This window comes from Stegastes partitus, unplaced genomic scaffold, assembly GCF_000690725.1.
Source record: "Stegastes partitus isolate 25-593 unplaced genomic scaffold, Stegastes_partitus-1.0.2 Scaffold1092, whole genome shotgun sequence".
NCBI classification, from domain to species: domain Eukaryota; kingdom Metazoa; phylum Chordata; class Actinopteri; family Pomacentridae; genus Stegastes; species Stegastes partitus.
Genome location: NW_007578823.1, coordinates 111,701 through 132,530, shown reverse-complemented (window position 1 = coordinate 132,530; position 20,830 = coordinate 111,701). Strand labels below are relative to the sequence as shown.

The 20,830-nt window shown below is 43.6% G+C and overlaps 2 protein-coding genes across 5 annotated transcripts in view; one reads left to right on the top strand and one right to left on the bottom strand.

Moving 5' to 3' along the window:
- The window catches only part of srsf2a (serine and arginine rich splicing factor 2a), a 12,421-nt gene extending 8,415 nt beyond the window's left edge, over window positions 1-4,006 (bottom strand). Inside the window, exon 1 of the mRNA XM_008295969.1 lies at window positions 4,003-4,006. The gene's annotated coding sequence lies outside the window, so the exon portion shown is untranslated. The remainder of the gene's footprint in view (window positions 1-4,002) is intronic.
- Window positions 1-20,830, top strand: part of rnf157 (ring finger protein 157) — a 28,358-nt gene that overhangs the window by 4,794 nt on the left and 2,734 nt on the right. Inside the window, exons 3-18 of one of the 4 annotated variants that reach the window (XM_008295971.1) lie at window positions 4,509-4,597; window positions 4,946-5,095; window positions 6,169-6,286; window positions 6,399-6,465; window positions 6,556-6,599; window positions 7,567-7,614; window positions 7,779-7,850; window positions 8,009-8,168; window positions 9,121-9,233; window positions 9,332-9,564; window positions 10,504-10,606; window positions 10,740-10,848; window positions 13,699-13,814; window positions 13,920-13,982; window positions 14,074-14,122; window positions 17,328-17,438. In XM_008295971.1, the coding sequence (XP_008294193.1) occupies window positions 4,509-4,597; window positions 4,946-5,095; window positions 6,169-6,286; window positions 6,399-6,465; window positions 6,556-6,599; window positions 7,567-7,614; window positions 7,779-7,850; window positions 8,009-8,168; window positions 9,121-9,233; window positions 9,332-9,564; window positions 10,504-10,606; window positions 10,740-10,848; window positions 13,699-13,814; window positions 13,920-13,982; window positions 14,074-14,122; window positions 17,328-17,438 (1,645 nt within the window). Of the gene's footprint in view, window positions 1-4,508; window positions 4,598-4,945; window positions 5,096-6,168; window positions 6,287-6,398; window positions 6,466-6,555; window positions 6,600-7,566; window positions 7,615-7,778; window positions 7,851-8,008; window positions 8,169-9,120; window positions 9,234-9,331; window positions 9,565-10,503; window positions 10,607-10,739; window positions 10,849-13,599; window positions 13,815-13,919; window positions 13,983-14,073; window positions 14,123-17,327; window positions 17,439-18,816; window positions 18,852-20,830 lie in introns of all 4 variants that reach the window. The other 3 variants (XM_008295970.1, XM_008295973.1, XM_008295972.1) reach the window with 3 other exon arrangements.

The window sequence follows — 20,830 nt, the reverse complement described above, 5'->3', positions numbered from 1 at the left end:
TATGCAAATTAGATGTGTGCTAAACTTGAGGTGGACTTTAGCTGGAAAACTACCACAAATTCATATTTGATGTAGTTTTTATATTTGTAAGATTGATTTTCCTGGTTGTGAGTTTGAACCTGTTGGTCAGCTGTTCTCTGTGTGCCGGCGTCACTTTGCTGTGCGAGACATGCATATTCTAAATGGTGTGATTCTAAGCTGGTGTGAATTTTAGCACGAATGCCGACCCTGTGATGAACCGCTGACCTGTCCGGGGTGCGACCCACCTCTCACCCCGTGTCACCTGGGATAAAGTCCGACCCCCAAGTGACCGTCTGAAAAGTGAAGTGCTAATGGATGGAAGTTTTCCACAAAGTCAGCCAGAAGTCCACGGCCACAGATCTCATTTGCATTTAAAAACATGACCTTCCTGCAAATGCAACATGGCGACGTTGCCAAAAGTTGTTCCCAACTGTCTGCCAGAAACATAAAGTTCTTTTAAAGTTGTGTGCGTCCTTGAAGAATGAACTTGTAACGAAGATACTTTCAAGTTCAGTCACGAATATAACCAACACTGATTTGAAAAAGTTCGCTTCCAGTGGGCATTCTGGAAAAACTCCCATTTTATCTGCAAACCACAAACTATGATCCATGTTTGTCCCTTTTTGTCAGTTTGTGTTACCATGGAGGCGCAGCTCCTGTTTTAGACTCAGCCTGAGGGTTAGGAATCGAACTTTTTAGGCTGAAATGAGTCCTTCTTTGTTTTTGTAAAATAGACTCACACCAAACAAATCTGCCAAAAGCAAATCTTTTGACTTGTCTAAAACTACAGACCAGTGTTTATACCATCATTGTGAAGCTTCCCCCGGAGCTTTTCAGTCATATTACATGATGTTTTTCAGCAGATGGAGTTTAACCAGTGGTCACGGAACTGTAGATGCTCAAACCTGAGTGTTTTAGGGAAGACAAGTATTGTTTCCATCGTCAGGAATGCACTCAAAATTGGATAAAACTCTATAAGGATGATTAAATTATCCATAAGTAAAGGTTTTTGCTTTGGAGCTAACAATTAATTCATTGTCAAGTGTGAGTTATTGTTTTTGAAAGTGTTTAGTCTTTAAGATGTCAGAAAACGCTGAAAAATGTCCGTCACAGTTTTGACATCTTCACATTTGTGCAGCGAAAACACGATTTTTTCAGCTTTTGGTCCATCGACAAACGCATTAGTGGACATTTCAGGATCAAAAGGCGCCGCTGTCTTCTTGTCACGGATACATTTCGGCAGCTGTGGCTCCTGCAGTGGCAATTAACACGCTGTCAGACTGTCACTAATTGAAATTTATTTCCACGTCTCATCCTGTCAAACTAATTAAAAGTGAAATGACAGCCTGCCGGTTGCCTCTACAGAGAGGCTGATAAGCGACCGTCCCTCTGGAGGCTTCGTTCAAACCTAATCATGAACCTGAAGGTCAAACTAATGAGAGCGGCGGATCACAAAGAGCTGGAGCCCGCAGAGGGAAGACAGAATTCGCCACAGGCCGAAAGGCTTGGAGGGAACTAAAGTGTTTGCCTAAGTGAGGCTGATATGGAGAGACTCAGCTCCATCTCACTGTGCACTAATCTCAGTCGCTCTGCTGTTTCTGTCTAGACTGGGGCTAAAATTAGGAGTGCAGTTTTTCTCCCGATTATGTGGGTGTTTATAATCCTCCTGTGGGCACAGAATTCAGCTGGTGATGGCGTGTTTTTTTTTTTTTTTGTTCTTGTATGTGCGTCTGAAGCTTTACCAGCATTATATAATGTTTGGTGGTTTCTGAGCAGATGGTGCTGTGGAATCATAAACCCAACCGCAGTTGTTGTGCGCTCGGTCTCCTGTGCCGCTCGACAAATATGATAATGGACGAGGCTATATTTAGGGATTTTTCAGAACGTCCTGCCTGAAGCACACAAATACAAAATGGATTTTAAGCCACATGATGGGGTGAAACCATTTTGATTTGGACTGAAATATCTCAGGACGGACTGCCATGAAGTTCTGCAGAGACGTTCATGGTTGCCAGAAGATGAATCCTCGTGATTTTGAGGGTCTCTGACTTTCCTCCAGCGCCATCATAACGCTGACATGTCAGTTAAATCCTGAGAAAAATATTAAATGGAAGTTACTCCAGATGTTGAGGGTAAATTGTAATAACTTTTGGTGATCTCTTAAATTTTCATCCATCATCTATACACAGCTTAATCCTCAATAGGGTCGTGGGGGGCTGGAGTCTATCCCAGCTGACTCAGGTTCACCTGGACAGGTAACCAGTCCATCACAGGGCTACACTTAGAGACAGACAACCAAGCACACTCACATTCACACCTACAGACAATTTAGAATCACCAATTAACCTCAACATGTTTCTGGACTGTGGGAGGAAGCCGGAGAACCCGGAGAGAACCGACGCTGCACGGGGAGAACATGGAGACTCCACGCAGAAAGATCCTGGGTGTCCTCACCGGGACATGAACCGGCGACCTTCTAGCTACGAGGCAACGGTGCTACCAACTGCGTCACCTTGCAGCCCTCTTAGACTTTCATGCAAGGCCAACATTTTATTTTGTCTAATTTGCTTCTGAGTCTCAGTAGGACTTTGTTGGTCCTTTTCTTTTACCTGTTGTTCTTTCCATCATGATATAATGTTTGACTTGTGTGAGGTTCATGAGGGCGTTACAGTTAAACATTGCTGCACTGACAGTTTATGGCTGTCGCTAATTTTCAACTCTTGTTCTGTAGTTGGACTTTTAGTGGCTAACGTGGAGCCTGTTGGCCCCGATTCTTTAGCCGGAAGCCCAAGAACAAACCGGAGAAATCTTAAGGTGAAGTGAGGCATCGCTGGGCTCAGAGTGACAGAAAGAGCCTCGATGTCTGGAAATAATTCACGTTTATCTTCTTGGGCTGGGTCTGCCCCGTACAGAGGTTGGACTGCGTGGATGCTGTTGGTACAGCGTGTATCTGAAGTAACAGTCCAAACTGATAGAACAGAGGAGTTTCAGCTTTCTAACCAGGTCTAAGCGGCCATGTTATCTCCAAGGACATGCACTGTGCTCGGTAGAAAAGTACAAGACAGGATCATCGCTTCAGTGGAAAAATACAGATTCAGAATACATGATAGCCAATTTAACAAGCCTGATAATTAATATACAATAAAAATTTCAATGCATGTGGAAAACAAACCTTAATTTTGCTTTATTTACATTATTCATCCAGCAAAATGCAAGTGAATGCATTTAATTTTTTGCATACTAGCTCCTAAAACTGCTCACTACGAGTTAGTATGTAGAATACACTTTACACATTTAGTTTAGGACGCAGCTTGTGTTTGGCGCTAAATGTAAGCACGTCAACATGCTAAATCAAGATGGTGAATATTGTAAACGTCATAACTCCTAAATATCAGCTTGTTAGCTCTGACAGTGTGAACTTCTTCCCCTCAGCTCAGAACTCTGCCGTTGCTGTCTTCATACAGCTTCACACGGAGCCGCTAATGTGGCCGTAAACTCTCGTTGGAATGACGTTTTCCAGAAAAAAAATCTGCTTTAATGAGCCTGCCTGTATCATTAATAAATATCGACTTGTGCATTCTTTGAGCAGCACTCACCTGTACGTAAAGAGGAAAAAAAAAACAGTTTTTACGTCAGCCTGAGTGTGTGTGAGGAGATGCAGACGGTTTCTCTGATGTTGGGGCATGTTTAACACACCATAAGACCTACAGTGTTGCCTCCAGTGAATGGCTCGTTTCAGCATCTGTGTGTTTGTTTGTGTGGTTTACAGGCGTGACTCCTGCTGAGCCCAGATGTGTAATAGTGCTGAATACGGTGCCATTCGCCGCCACACACACTTAAGCACACACAGGCACACAGATGAGGGGTTGTAGTGTCGAGGTATCTGACCACATCCTGCATGTTTCTCCTCCAGAGATCCTCGCAACCACCTCGGCTCTCCCCTTACGCTCGCTCAGCAACTTCTGGCTTCAAACGCACAACAAAGGAGCGCTGAGAAGCAAAGCGCAGACTGGGTCAAGTTTAAAGGTTACACTTCAAGGTTTTTAGTGACGATTTTTTTTCTTGCTGAAGGCAGGGTCGGCCACAGGAGAAAGTAGATAAGCGAATGTTCTTTACAGTCTTATCAGAGACCGGTTTGGTTTTGTAAGAGACAGACTCTCTTTGACCCTGGACTCTTTTACACTCCTGTGGTCCCCATGTTTGCAGAAATGTGCTGTCTGAAGTGTCAGCCTTGTCCCTGGAAAGACACAGTCTGAGCGAAATTTTTCTCTCCGGCTCAGCACTTGTCAGCACCGACAAGATCCGTGCTGACAAACCAAAACCTCCTCTGTGTTAAGGTTAAACTCGGAGCAGCCACGGTCATCGCGTAACCCTGAATTTGCTGCGGTGGAGAGAGGAATGCGGCGCGGTGGAGAGAAAATGAACGCCGGTCCGAGTCGTAACATGTATTTTCCATCTATAATTTGTTGTTTTCTTTTTGTCTTCAGTTCCCCTATGCAGCCCCTCCACCTCAGGAACCAGTAAAGACGCTACGAAGCCTTATAAACATTCGAAAGGACACGCTGCGGCTCGTAAGGTCAGTCCACCTGACACACTGGTGGTAACCCTTCATTACACCGCTGAGCTGGTGTCTAATTTTGTATCCGCTGAGGTGTTTTTAAGGGAGAGTGCCAAATCATTCATGTTTTTTTTGTTTTGTTTTGTTGTGTTTGTAGGGCAGACTTATTTTTGAGCGTTACGTATGCCATCCAATTACAAAACTGAAGCCAGAAATAAAAGCACAACATGTTCCTCAACCCTGAAAACAGGACATAAACAAGAATAACTATCCATGACCAGACATAAAAATAAGTCCTCTGGTTCAGATTATCGACTCAAAGCCTGAAGCGTTTATATATATTTCGGATTTCTTGCCCGTTTCCAGGTGCAGCGAGGACCTGAAGCTGCCGGGCGACGAGGCGGCGGGGAAGAACCGAGCGTGTTACAACGTAGAGTTTACTTTCGACGCTGACACACAGGTGGCCATCACCATCTACTACCAGGCCATAGAGGAGTTTCACAACGGAGTGCCAGTGTAAGTGGGACAAATGACACCGGATGCTCTCTCTTTACTGAAGTATAACTAGTTTCTGTCAGTGGAGTTTGCATATCATACCGTATCTGTGATGTAGAGTCGGATGTCTTAAAATCAAACCTGTGTTGATGTGTGTGCTGATTTTATTTTATTTTTTTTATTTGTTTTTGTTGCTCAACTGTCACTTAAGCGCTTAAGACGAGCACAAATTACTCATCTCGAGAACGTGTGACTTTCAGTTTGGCATTCGAGATGTTTGCGACCGCGGTTCGCCTTCAAAAGCTGTCACGGCGATTTCTCAAAAGGCTCGAGACTGATCCACATTAAATACAGGTTCTTCATTAATGCTGAAAAATTCATGTTTGCGCCGTCAGGTACAAAGCCAAGAGCAAGCAGGGACTTATGTTACATTACATGAAAATGATCCCGACGAGATCTACGCTGTGTGCGTTCCAGAGTGGGGCTCAGCTTCCCAGACACGGATTATGTCTGTAGTCAATAAAGATCATCATTTAATTTTTCTTTTAGTCGAAGATTAAGCTTGATCCTTCTCTGGGAAACTAGCTGGTAAAGTTTTGGGAAAAATACAACACAGGTTTTGGATATATGGAGGTATCTGCAGAGAAAAAGTAGAATTGTTGCATCCATGAACAAAACAAGAGACTAAATACTGAAATACAAATGCAGGCTGGTATGAAATGGAAAAATACATCCATAAATATTCATACAGATGCTCATAAGTTATGCCCACATGGTGTTGCGTAACACGTTTTATGTTACGTCCCTGTATATGAATATCCTGCATAAAGGGCTGCCTCTGATTCTATTTCTGTCCTGACAGGATGTAAGCAGATGTTGCCCACAGCATTCAGCACTTCACACAGAATAGGATTTATTTAAATAAGACTCCCCCTCTCTGGTTTACTGCTCAGGAAAAAAAAAAACAATTAATTCTGGTAACTGCTGCATTTAAGCACCGAGAGCTCATTATGCTTAGAAATGAACCACCCACGCGTCAACTGCAGCAGACAGAAGCAGCCAGTTCTGATTAGCGCCTCTGTGTTCTCCTGCAGTTACCTGCCACAGGACAGCTCGCTGCAGTCTGAGACGGTGCACTTCAAGAGGGGAGTCTGCCAGCAGTTCTGTCTGCCCTCGCACACCGTCAACCTCAGCGAATGGGCCGACGACGAGGTAGGCGGCTCGTATCTGCACGCTCGTTGTTGAGCCACACGTCTGTTCGAGGCCCTGCTTGAGTGCGAAGCCAGTTTGTACAGATAAATATCTGCAGCGCTTCTCTTCTCAGCTGCTGTTCGACATGGACAAGGAGATCTTCCCCATGGTGGTGCAGGCCGTCGTCGACGAAGGAGAAGGTGAGCTGCTGCGGTTTGTCGTAGTCTGATGTGAAAGCAAAGCAGCAGAATTACAAGCAAAGACGTGTCCTCTGTCTTTTATCTTTGCAGAACATTTGGGCCACTCTCACATCCTCCTGGCTACGTTTGAGAAGGTAAGAAAGACAAGAGAGATGCTGCAACTGCTCTGAGGCAGCACTGAAACACTGAACCCGTTAACATACGGGCAGGTTTTGACAAAAAGTCCTTTTTCAAGCTAAAATGTCAAAAAATCTGCTTATAAGATATGAAAATCTTTTACATTTCTCTGTTTTAAATCTCAGTGTATTAGCATATTTGGGTGTTGGATGACAGTGTAAAGCCTCGCCGTGCATACAAACAAGGCCCTGATGGCACTTTGCATTTAATTACTTGTGTCTGTAATCACAACAGTGAAGCTGTATTGATTAAATAGCTCAGTATTGGGGACGTTTTACTGTTTTAATGCAGTTCACGGAGAGGGTTTTATTTTCAGAATATATTAATTTAAGGAAATAAAATCGAATCATTGATGCTATTTGGACTGTTTGAAATTGGACCACGTTTGAAGGACAGACTCACAGGTACTTTGGTTTTGCTCGCTGTTCACGCCGGCCATCACATGGTTCCCTCTTAATGTCACTGCTGTAGAAGAGACAGAGGACGTAATCCACAGTCATAAAAAATATAATCCAAAGTTTATCTGAGGCTAAACTCCAGCAGTCTTGATCACGTAAAACAAGTATTTTCCACCGTTAACAGACTTGTTTGTACAAAGTTCTCTCTTTATGGTTCTCTGGATTGTTTCTTTTCTGAACTTTTTTTTGCAGAATGAACGTTTCCTCCTTTGCTTAGCTTGCAAAATGGGAAGTAACCTCTTAACAGCCAGTCTGAACAAGAGGAATGACAACTGCATGTATAAACTGTTCATAAAAGCACCTGAGTGTTGTCGTCAGAGCAGAATTATAATTCAATTTCATATAAGATGTGACAGGATCTGGCTTGTCAGTTAGTGCAGCCCATTTTCCAGGCTCAGCTGATATGACAGAGGGGTTAATGATAATAATACTAATAATAATGTACATCTGTTGCTCTCTTCTTTAGCACATGGACGGGAGCTACTGTGTGAAGCCTCTGAAGCAGAAACAAGTGGTGAATACACCTGCTTTTCTTCTCCCCTCCCTCCTCCTTCTTGTGTAACACTCGCATGCTTTTGAAAGACAAAGACACACCAAAGCTTTATTTCCCCCTTGAACATTACGTCTGGCCCCTGAGACCGGCTGCCTTTGTTCTTCACTGCGTTCCCTTTTTCCCAGGTGGATGGTGTGAGCTACCTGCTGCAGGAGATCTATGGTATAGAGAACAAATACAACAGTCAGGAATCAAAGGTAGATATCACAAAACACGACAAGTGCTTCAGTCGTCTTTGAGCGCATCACAAGTGACACGGAAGTGTAGTGAAACAGATCAGCGTAACCGTCTGCCTTTGTAGCTCCACTCGAGGAAGTCTCTTTCTTCTTAATGTTTTAATGATTTGTGTCCCCAGGTTGCTGACGACGAGATCAGTGACAACAGCGCCGAGTGTGTCGTTTGTTTGTCTGATGTGCGAGACACACTCATCCTGCCGTGCAGGCATCTGTGTCTCTGCAACGCCTGCGCAGACACGCTGCGCTACCAGGCCAACTGCTGCCCGATCTGCAGACTGCGTGAGTTCCCATCAGCGTTAGAGTTTGTTCCTGTCTGAAAAGTGGTTGCCGCTGCTGGTGATGCTCCCTGAACCTCAAAGGGGGCATCACAAGGAGTGCAGAAAGCAGACTTACACTTTTCCAGACTCTGATGAAGGACCGTGTGTTTTGCACACTGACGGGGAGATTTACTTACAAATTGTCGCACAACGGTCAGGTGGCTGCAGTGATGGAAGAAAAATAGCACAGATGAAATGTTGGTGTTTCATGCAGAACACAATGTCAGAGGAAGGAAAGGAGGTTTGAACAATAGCTGCTGCATCAACACCGACTGGAAACAGCAGCAGAGGAAACTTCAACCTACGTTTGACATCCGAGAAGAAAAGGTGTAAAATCTGCTGCATTGTTTTAACAAATTCACAGAAGGATAGAAAAGTTCTCTCTCGAGCTTAAAAAAAAAGTTTATTATTCCTTCTAGAGGGTGACTTAATGCAAAATCAAATACAGTGCAGCTGTGGTAATCTGTGACAGGTTTAGCAAAGAGGGTTTAAAGCTCACGGAAATCCAAAATAAATGATGACAGTCTCCTGTGATGCCCTGTATGGACTGTGAATAGTTTCCTCCTGTCTCTTCCTCATGTTAAGTGTACCTTTGAGAAATAGTTTTATTTCTCCTAAAGCAGGGGTCTCGAACTCTGGTCCTCGAGGGCTGCAATCCTGCATGTTTTAGATGTTTCCTTCTTCCAACACACCTGATTCAAATGATCAGAATCGTTATCCGGCTTCTGCAGAGCTTGATGAATAGCTGATCATTTGAATCAGGTGTGTTGGAAGAAGGAAACATCTAAAACTTGCAGGATTGCGGCCCTCGAGGACCGGAGTTCGAGACCCCTGTCCTAAAGTAACATTTTCAGTGTTATTAAATGTTGGGATTATTTCAATCTGTTTTTAATGTTGCCTTGTTTTCCTTAAAGCCTTCAGAGCTCTGCTTCAGATCCGAGCCATGAGGAAGAAACTCAGTCCTCTGTCACCTACCAGCTTTAACCCCGTCATCACTTCCCAGACCTCCGACTCTGAGGAACACTCGGTGAGGCACAGTGGACACAAACAACTGGATGTGTACAGAACAACCATCATTTCTGATCGCAGCAAACTCACGTTCCCCGCGTTCTGTTCTCGCTGCAGGCGTCGGAGCACATCCCTCCGGGCTACGAGGCCGTGTCTCTGCTGGAGGCGTTGAACGGGCCCCTCAACACCTCCTCGGTGGCTCCTCCTCCTCTCCACTCTGGTCCCAGCCACGTCTCCGGAGCGCTGCCTCCGTACAGCAGCGAGCCCCATCCGGCGCCGGCCCGCTCCCTCTCCCCTCTAGACCACTCCAACTCCAGTCAGGGACTCAAACTCAAGAAGAGTGGATCAAAGTGAGTCCAGTCAGAGAACGTTGCTCACTGTTAGTTTTTACTGCGTCGATGAGCAAGAAAGTGGCTGCGTAGTGCTTTATCAGTTTACTGTTGCCTTGTGATTTGTGTCTATTTGATTCCAGTTTACTGCATCCAGAGTGAAATATGTCAGTGAAACAATAGAGCAGTGGTTTAAACTTTTTGTCCCAGTTGTCTTCTCACAAACAGAATTGGCTTGTTTATTTTACAGACTGGCTGTGTAGCGCTAAGTACAGATTGTTTCTCTGTGCATGTTATTAATGAAGCATCAGTCAAATGTAAAAATACATCTTCAGCATTATTTCTGGAGAACTTAACATACATAGAAGTTAGTTCTGTTTAATCCTGTCAGGGACTGTTTGATCCTGGTTTGCTCAGATTTCATTGTACACGAACAAACAGTCGACCAACTGGGATCAAACTCACATTCAGGTGTTGCTCATTTGTCTCTAACAACTGAAATATGAGAGTCTCAGTCCGGGCAAAGCAGCGATACGAGCAGAGAGGAAAACACGAATGCACAGATTTTCACAGGGAATCAATACGGCCTTAGAAATGTATAGTTTTAGGGGCGCCACTATAGCTCACCTGGTTGAGCTGGCGTCCCATGTACAGGGCTACAGTCCCGATGTGGAGGTCATGAGTTCGAATCCCGCTCATGGCCCTTTCCGACTTGTCCTCCCCCGTTCTTTTTTCCTGTCTCTCTCTCACTGCACTATCAGTGAAGGCCCAAGGGCCAAAAAATTACTTTAAAAAAAGAAATGTGGTGTTTTATGTAGGATTCACTCATGTTCAAGTATTTTTTGACAAATACAAACAGCATTTTTTGTTAGTGTCCATCTCTGTATCATTTGAGTGTTTCGGTAAAACTAGTGCGTCAAACCCACTGGTGCTATAAGTCCGTCTTGTCGTATATTTCAGGTCACTTTCCCAGAATTCCTCTGTGCTTCCTGAGGAGGAGGACGAGAAGTCTTGCAGCGAGTCGGAGGCGTGTCGCCACAAACTGGTCGTGGACCAGCAGGAGGTCAGTGTGTCAAACGCAGACGAGGAGAAAACACATCATCTCCGTGTCGGATTTCTCCAGCGGCAGTGGGAGTGTACGCGTTTGTTTTTGAGCGCGTAAGATCATGTAGCGTTGTGCTCTCGTTGTGTTACAGTGCGGAGTGACTCCAGACAGCGAGAACCTGACTCTGTCCTCGTCTGGAGCCATCGACCAGTCATCCTGCACCGGCACCCCGCTCTCCTCCACCATCACCTCCCCGGAAGGTACACACACACACACACACATCCCTAACACAAACTCACCACAACCTTAAACACTAACCTTCACTGTGAAATGTTTGATGTTTCTTGCCCCCAGAAGGAAGGAGAGTCTGGGTAGATTGGGTATATTTATGTCCCCACAATAAGACGCACTCAGACCTACATGACAAAAATCTGGAGTAGCTTGAAAAGCTTTTGTTATTGGATGAATTACTTTCACATTTAAGAGTTTTATTGTTTACATTTATTCCTTATATTGTGAATAGTTAATGCTGATGTTGTATTTTCGCATCTCTGACGTGTTGGTTTCATATCTGAGTACCGCTTTAATGTGCAGACGCAACAACAAAAGCATCTCCGTGACTCTTTAAACATTACAGACGTCCGAACTTAACGTCGACACAACAACATGAAACATGCACAGAAATGTCTCAACAATTAATTCAACAGGAAGCATCCTTTATTATGCACAGAGAAAAGAAGATCGCTCTATTGAAGTAAAAAACATTTTGTAAACATTTTGTTTCTCTCTTTACGGTGCAACTGGGATAAAACAGATGTTTTAAAAAAAACCCACAAACCCTTAATTTACACACGGCATGTGAGCAAATAGGAAAAAAAACATCTAACTTACAGTTCTGTCATGTAATGCTTCTGCACCATCAAACGTCATGAATTCTTTACTTAATAGGAGATTTACTAGAACAGAAGCACGCTCACAATAATCATTAAGGCTCCAATTGCAAAATAAGTGAATCTGTTGCTGCAGCAGCTTGTCGTGAACTTTTCAGCTCCGATCAAAGTCACCCGTGTTCACGTGATGAAGACACAAATCTTATATGTTTCATGTCTGCAAAGAGCTTTACTGTCCTAATATCTAATCTGTGGCTGATGCTGTGCTCCCTCTGTTCTGTGTGACGTAGTGTTTCTGTGTGGAATAAACATTTTAATTGACTTTAAACTGAGACTGCAGCTCAAGACAGGTTGGTTTCTTCTCGTTTCATACTTTTTACTGAATTAAGATGTCAGATTAAGCTGCAGTGTCCAGTCAGGAAAAGCATTGTCCTCAAAATGGAGTTCAGTGTCCCTGAAATTTAGCATGAAAGCTTGCAGCGAGCTGGAGGCGCACTTTGAAGCCTTTTAACATAAATAAATTAGAAGCTCGCACCACCTCAGCGCTTTATGTCGGTGCCACTGGATCGGATTTTTATGGGAAATCTGCTGGGTGGTTTTTTTCGGCACAAAACAGGAAGAGAGGACTGTTATTCCAGCTGGAATGAAAGGCTATAATGACTTCAAACATGTTTCTACAAAGCCAATTGTTGTGCAGCCAGGCCTCCTGTGCTGCTGACAAAGGTTTGGACTAAATTATCTCAAAAATGGGGGATGCGCTGAGGTTCGGATGTGTTTAGTCAGCTATGAGATAAACTAGATGAACTCATGTCTGTGTCTTGAGTACAAATCTGCAGCAAAGGGGCAGTTAGCTTAGCTTAGCATAAACACTGGAAGCAGGGGGAAACAGGTAGCTAAAAGATGCTAAATATGGCAACAAGCATCTTTAAACATTACTACAGTTCATCTTGATTGTTTAAACTTTGCTGACAGAGACGGAAATAAAATCATCATTCATGTTTTTAGAGGGATTGTCATGTTTTCTACTTCAGCAGTTTATCCATCAAATGCTTCTGCCCAAAGGTTTGTGGTTTGGTTTGGTTTGGAACCACAGCAGGGCCAGGCTAGCTGTTCCCCCCACTGCCAGTGTTTATGCTAAGCTATGCTAATAACCTCTAGGTTCCTTTTTTTTTAACGCACAGTCATGAAAGTTTTGTTGCTTCTATTAATCGAACCCTTACAATGATAGTAAATATGAATATCTGGACAAATATTGAACATTATTTTAGGCTTTTTCTTGGCTCCTGTCACCTTTTTATGTCACCGTGGGCTCATTTTTCACTAAAGTTGTGCACTTCTAAGGAAACAGCACAGCCATGACTAGAGGTACAGAGAAAAGCATCTTCTGGGCAGTATTATACAATGCTATAAATTATAAAAAGAAAATCGACAGGTGAAAAAAGGGGAATTTACATATACGGCATGCTTCCAATTCTCCACAGGGGAAAAATGTCGAGTCTACATACTATAGAAATTTTACTACTTACATTTCCATTGGTTTCCGTACTTGTCTTCCCGCCACTCTTTGTAAACACAGCCTGCAGTTCATCCAAAAGTCCCACAATTGTTGCCACGTGACTGTTGGTCACCGCTGAGTCAGTCATGGCTTCATGCTTGCCTTGAGGATTTTTTTGTTTTTTATGTAACCTGGTTAGAACAGTGGTGTATTTTCGAGCAAATGTTTAAATTAGATGTAAAATAGAGCGATTTTGACAAAACACTATGATTTTAAACTCAAATTTGGTTGTTTTGGCATCTTGCAAGACCACGGGAAATATAAAATAATGCAATATTTTCAGTTTTTACCATTTCTAACTGATCAATTGAATCATTTGCACAATTTTTTTCCCAAGACATCGTGCCTTTTAATCCTGCAGACGGGCTTTGGCATTCAGAAACACTGATCTATTCACTACCAGAACAATAATCTACTCAGGTTTTCTGCTGTTGTTATCCTCGAGAGAGAACGGATCATTTTTCTTTCCAAACTGGTGGAAATGTCACCCGGCAGCCAAAGGGGGAAAAAAACAATCATCCAACCCCCGAGTCGGACCGTGATGTGTGTCTTCGTCTGTCTGTCAGACCCAGTGAGCAGCAGCCTGGCCCAGTCAGTGATGTCCATGGCCTCGTCCCACTCGCAGCACTCCCACATCAGCACTGACACCATGTCCTCCATGTCAGGGTCCTACCTGGCCGGGGCCGAAGGCGAGCCCGGGGGGGACGATGGGGGCGAGGTGGAGGGCGAGGAGAACCAGGACGCCCCCATGGAGAGCCGAGGACTGTCGCAGCAGGACGGGGTGAGGATGCAGGACGTGTTAGCTGCACGATGTTGTAATTTTAATGAACGCCTCCTCTCATCATCCAATTTTCTCCCGCTGGATCTCTTCCTTTCTTTCATTCAGGAGTTTTCCAAGGAGCCAAAGGAACAAAACTACTCAGTTGCTGTAGAGGAACAGGACTCAGAGGTGACGAACTCACTGGTCTGTTCATGCTTATTTTTAGTGTTTATTCACATCTTATGAAGTTTTACAAAACTCTTTCTCCTGTTTTTCTCAGGGAAATGATGTCACTGAAGAGGACTGCTCCTCCCCGTCTAATGGGAAAGGTAACTATGGTAACCATCCCTCACCCTTCACCCCTGACCTCTCACCTCCCTTTGCATTTGTTGCTCTCAGGCCATGAGAAAAAGAAATACACCCTTTCATACAAACCACGAGGTCGATCTGTCAGTAACTCTTTTTGAATCATGGCCGAGTGATGACAACCCTTTCAAAATAAAGGGGTTCTATGTCAGACGTTGTCCTCTAGATGGGGCAGTCCCTGTTTAGAACGCATGCACTGTTGGCTGAGACCACCACGACATGCAGCATCTGACCTGGAGTGAATGGCTTCTCATGCAGTATGTGTGCACCAGAAACCTGGTCTGCTTCACAGGGAGGGCTGAGCTCATGAGACCTAAATAACTTACAAACCAAATCTTATTCACTGGGGATGCTCTAAACAGGCCTTTGATGTGATACGATTACTGATTGGAGCATTATTGCAGTCATTATATCATCAGATTTCATTTAATTCCAGCATAGATTAGTGATCGCCCTGCTGTGGTTTTGTTAGAGATAAGAAAAATTAACCGGATGTGACAAGAGTTACAGATACGATTCTATCACTGCATTAAAATATAAATTTTAGTACAATGAAATAATAATAAAAAATCAAGTTTTAGATCAGAAAACAACTTTAGAGTTGCCTCTGCAGACTCACAGAACCTAAAATGCAGGTTTTATGGTCTGAAGTACTTGTTAGAAGCGTCAAAGATCAATACTGGAAAGGCGTTAGCGTTAAGAGTAGCTAAGTATCAGTAACCTACAACATATAAATCAGACAAATCAGGCGTTACTGTGGGGGGCATTTAGCTTTATTTACCACCTCGGTGCAAGTCAGTCAACCGAGTGTCCTTCAGAGAGTCCAGTCTGAGTTGTTCTGCTGCTGACGGAGCGGACAGTAAAAACTCTGACATTTATTTATTTATTTATTTGCTTGTCTGATTTTACAAGCGTTCTCTCCTCATTCTGAATTTGCTGGCCGGTAATTAGTAATAAATACTCCAATCGATCTGAGCATCCCTTCATTTACAAAAGGAAACGAGCAAATCCAGACATCCTGTGTTGTTCAGATGCGGTTCTGCTGTGCGTCACGCTACTGACCTGCATTTGCATGAGCTGCACTTCTGTATAAATGTCCGTGTATACAACATGTATGTTTGTGTGTTTTCCTGTTTGAGGATGAAGTGTGTCGTACTTCTGTCACAAAGCTTCGCGGTCTGCATCTGCTGTTTCTAGCTGCTGCATCATGAAGCTGCTACATGCTCCATCTGCACTGAGCGCTGTTCTGTGTGTCTGTCAGTGTGTGTGTGTGTGTGTGTGTGTGTGTGTGTGTGTGTGTGTGTGAGGAAGTGAGAGTGGTGGAGAGCGCTGAAGAAAGTGTTGTGGTGTACAGCGAGTGTGAATCCACCACCAGTAGGGCTTGAAGCAAACATAACAAGGTCACCTTTCATTAGACAGCAGTTTGATATGTAAATTAGCTTCTCTGTGGATTGTGTGTGTGTGTGTGTGTGTGTGTGTGTGCGTGTGTGTGTGTGTGTGTGTGTGTGTGTGCGTGTGTGTGTGTGTGTGTGTGTGTTGTGACACCTCGGGCCGGACTGAAACAACCTCTGAGCACCTGTGAGCTGCTTAATGACCTTTCAGTTCTTTAGGAGACGAGCGGACCTGTGCTGCCTGACAGACTGTGAATGAGCACACGCACTGTAGGATGTATGTTTGCACGCACACGCGTGTGCATCTGCACCAGCGCTGCCAGACAGCTTCTGAATGTGCCCTGTCTGTGTCTCTGTGCTGAGCTGCCAATCATCCAGTCATCTCTGCCACTTCCTTCTTATTAACACACTCACATGCTGCTCACAAGCAGGCTGCTGCATGCACGAGCACATATGACACATGTCAGTATTTATTAACTGGCCATGCTGGAAGAGGCACACAAATCATCCATACACGTCCTTTTATAAGTTCGTCTCATTTGTCAGCTTATCTAATAAGTGAGAAAACAAAAGTCACACTAATGTGGCAGCAGACACTGAGCTGAGCGACAGGAAGAGAAAACATGAGAAGAGAGCCAGTGCTCTGCTGGTTTGGTGTAAACGACTAAAGCTAATGACAAATACAAATTATACGATTAAATATCAATTTATTATGATTTTTTTTAAAATTTTGCATCATTTTCTAAACCATCTGACTCCAAGTGTAATTCAACACTTAGCAAAGAAAGTGGACAGAAAAAGCTAAAAATAACTGCAGTGACCGGATGTGTCGCGCACGATTTGTTAAAATACTATAAAACTATAACATATTGTAGCAGCCAATACAAACACAACTCACAGTCTATCAGATTAATAGTGTACAACACTGTATGTCCTCATATAGGGATGTTTCTATGGAAAAAGAGAAGCAGGTAGAGCTGTTGATTTTATCTAATAATATCCAAATAAAGATAAAACAGATAATTGATTTGCAACATGTTCCACAAAAACAGGAGATGTTGAACTAATAACTGTTTATTTAACATTTCTGCTTATGGTCTCACATACACATGATCATAGAACAGTACATGTGTGTAAAACTTTCCTTTAAAACTTTTAAGTGCTTTAAAGGCAAAAGGACAGCTGTAGTTTTCATACATTTTCCATCCACAGCACATAAATCTAACACATTTTTTTTGCCAAACAAATATTAAAGAAATTAAAATTGCAAGTTCATGTGAGTTTTACACACAAAATAAATCATGAACTACACATTAAGATGCTCTGTTAGAAGCGCCTGTTTTTCTTTTCCTCCCTGTAAACCATCCATCAGTACTGAACCACATTCGTACATTTTCTGGCTAATTACACAAAGTAAGTATCGTCAGAGCTCAGGTGTTCGATTCACTGATCACATGTTTTCCAGCTCTGCATGCTCATCGTCACCTCTCAGTTTGAAAACCACTGGAACACACTGTTTATGAAGCTATAAACCAGCAGCACCTTTTGCCTCTAAATCCACACTCAGGGACCATAATACCTGCTGAAGGAGCTTCACAGATCACCGAGCCAGCCTCCCTCTAAACCTGATGTTATTATTTTGTTACTGCCATTCTAGCATGGCCCACCTCACCCCTTCCTCCCTTCCTCCCTCCCTCACCCACCCTGCCTGTCCCGCCTCCCTCCCTCCCCCCGCTGTGCCTGGCTGCTCTTGTTTGACCTTTGCCCTCGCTTGCAGGTGGGCGGAGCAGGTGTCCAGAGTTGGCCAATAACAATCAGGGCGTCGCCCTCTGTGACACGCCCTCTTTGGGGTTGGATAATGAGCAGGCTCCCGACAGCCGATTCGCCGGTGAGTGGCAACCTCTCGAACATGGACCAATGAGAGCTGAGGACTGAGAGTGAAGGGAGGGAGGGGTGAGGAGAGATGCAGGAGGAGAGGAAGTGTGAGGGAGTGCATGAGTCAGATGAAGTAAGGATTTCTGACACATTAGCTGCATATGCTAACATGCTAAGTTAAGCTGGACAGAAACAAGACAAGCAAATTTCTTTTGGGCAGATCAGAGAGAGAGGGTTTTTTTTTTTTTTGTAGCATCTTTACCCAGCATGAAGATCCGGAGCCTTCCTTCTTCTCTTCATCCTTACCCTTTGGTGTTGTGGTGCTTCATTGCTTCTTCAAAAACCGGTTAGCTGTGCACTCTCTCCCTCCTCTCCCCTTTAGCCGAAGCCCTGGTGTGCGTCTGTGTGCGACCGTCTGAGTGCATCTTATTGTGCGTCTGACGAGTGACTTCAGCATGTTCAGAGTGTGAGAGAGAAACAATCCGGTCTTTCCCAAAAAGTCGAAGTTCATGTTCAGTGTCTGCCAGCTCCGAGCCGCTTTGCCAAACATCCGCAACTCATTTTCTCCACCTCCCCTCCTGTCCTCCCCCCTCTCTGCCTTCACCACCCTTCGCTGGGTTGCTGCGATGAGAGCTAAAGGTGTCGAATCGTTTTCTCAACTCGAGATGCATTTAGGCCATGTGATCCAGTGGAGTCCTGGTTGCTTTTGCTTCACTTTGTTCAGCACCTTTTCAACCATCCATACCCCACATGTGATGTAGACTTTCTCAGCACAAACTCGCCTTTAAGTCTCATTTTGTCAATTAAATGAAGTGTAAAGTCGCCAGGAATCCAAGACACAAGTGATGTGACACAAGCACAAACACTACAAACCAATATCCCAAAATACTACAACAGATTTGGTCCGTTAATTAAAATCATGTAGAAAAAAGTAGGATATAAAACCATCAGTCCAGGTAAATGTAGACTTATTGTTATGGTGTGCAGACTTTTACTCTGTTTTTCTCGCTTGTCTGTACATTATGCAATATAAAATGGTTCACAGTTCAAACTTCCTTCGCAGCCTTTAGCTCTGCATCGTCCGGACTCTTCCCCTCTCAAACCCCGGTTCCCTTCATCCCCTTCATCCCCTTGAACCCACATGACCCAGTCGGTGTTTAATGGTGGACGTTGTGACATATTTTCTATTCGTGTGTCGTAAAAGTGTTTTGTTATCTCTCTGTTTCTCTCCTTTTTTCCCCTCATCATTCTTCACATCCTCTGCTGTCTTTCCTCGGACATCTTCCTTCCTTCCTTCCTTTCCTTCCTCTCTCTTCTTTCTGCCTCTGCTCTTCTTCTTCTTCTCCGTCTCTGTCTTTTTTTCCTCCTTTCGCTTTCTTTCGGATGGACAGATGAGGAGTCGTGCCCAGTGCACATTGAGGACTAGGTATGGAGTTATGGTTAGACGGAGGATCAGACACCAGGGTTACAGACTGCAGATGCACTTTATGTTTATGCACCGTAACAGTCACTCCTCTGTTGTTCTTATTTTAACTGCCTGTCGTCGTGCAGCATCACTTTAGAATGCACTTTATACATCAGCCATCTTTGACAGTGTGATATTTTAAAGGTAAATCTGTAACTTCTTGTTTCTCTATTGGAGAGCTCAGTGTCTGTTGTGCCAAGTGTGATTTATAAATAAAGGAGACTCGATGTTATGTTTTAGAAAAAAGGGAAATCTGCTGCAGTATTTTTTGTTTTTCTGATCACGGCTCAACATCCACTAAATGTTGTAATGCTCACACAGCAGCTCAACAGAGGAGGGATCCTTCACATCAGATGTTAGCATTCTAACAGGTTGAAGGTATCAGTAGTTATTTTCTTTACCCAAAAGTGGATTGTTGAAGGTGTTTCTAATCGCGATAGAAGGGTAAAAATAGCACAAATCTTATAAGGGGACCTGGTCGAAATTCTATATGAAAAGGATCCAGAATAACAAGAAAATAAGGAAATTAAAATGTCGTATTTGGCATTACCTGATACCGAGGTCACTGCTGTAGCGACCAGTGGAGGCAGGAGGATCCACGTTGGCCAGCAGAGGGCGTCGTTTAGCTCGTAAAGTGGCACCATGACAACGTCTTCTGTGATGCTTAATGACATCCGGCCAGGGACGGTGTTTCTGTACTCCAGTGGCATCTGTAATAGCTTTCTTGGCTAGAAAATGTGCCTCTTATCTCACTGTCTTTAGGTTTCAGATCCATTAGATCACAGCCCCCAATGTGGTTTAAGGTTTCAGCTCCCAGAGTGTCGAAGGCAGCAAACCTCCTTTTTCTTCAAAAGCAAAACAGAAGATGAAGTGGAGTATCAGTTGACAGAGCAGCCGTATAAGCTCGTTATTTCAATAAAGACATCCGGCAATAATTGCAACTCTGATCTGAGTTTCCTCACAGCAAGGGTGGCGTGTTATGAACTGTAGGAACAGTGAACTCTGCCACTAACTAACTCCTACATAGTGACGAAGCTACAGAATTTAAATACAACAATCAGATTCTTAGGAAAAGAAATAAACAGAAACTCTTCCAGCTGCAGTGACGACGGGGTTCATTTTCATGAACCGAGACACCAGAGCTGATCATAGGAGCAAATATGAAGAAATAAAGCGCCCCCTTGTGGTACAAACACGTACTGTAGGTTAGAGTAATGCTGGGCAAAGTTCCCTGTTGGACTACGTGCCAGACTACATGTTAGAACTCCGACATGTTACCGCTGTCAGACTTCCACAATCTGCACGTGATGCACGACATTTTGCAACTAATGGTTATTTTAATTAACTGTTAATCTGTAAACTGCTTGTTTTTCAGCTAAATTGTTCATTGTTTAGGTCAAAAAAGCTGGAAATAAATAGTAAACGGATGTATGGTGTCGTGAAAATCTCAGAATATTTTTTTTTTCAAATACTAAAAAACGCTACAATAATTAACATCGCGGCCAAAACAAACTCAAGTCAAACGTCATCAATTTAACAGTGTACTAAACTGTATGTCAACTAACTACACTGTATCACACTGATGATGAAATTAGATTCCTTTGTTGTCGTTGTATACGCGGAGCAAACACAACGAGATTCAGACGCGCTCATGGAGACGGTAAATATATCCGAATGATAAAATAAACAGTAAAGATAGCGAAACCAAACGGTAAAAAGAGCGAAACACGAAGCGCAGAGTCTCAGCGTGTCCCGCCATCTTAGAAATAAAAAGATCATATCAAAATTGGATCAATCTGCCTATTTAGTTTGAAGCAGTTTCAAACAAACAATGCAATATATCCTCACAAGGAAGAAGTATAAACACGTGAAGAAGTTGTGATTAATTACCAAATTACTAGTCAGTCGCCTACTGGATTAATCCACTAAACAGTCCAGCT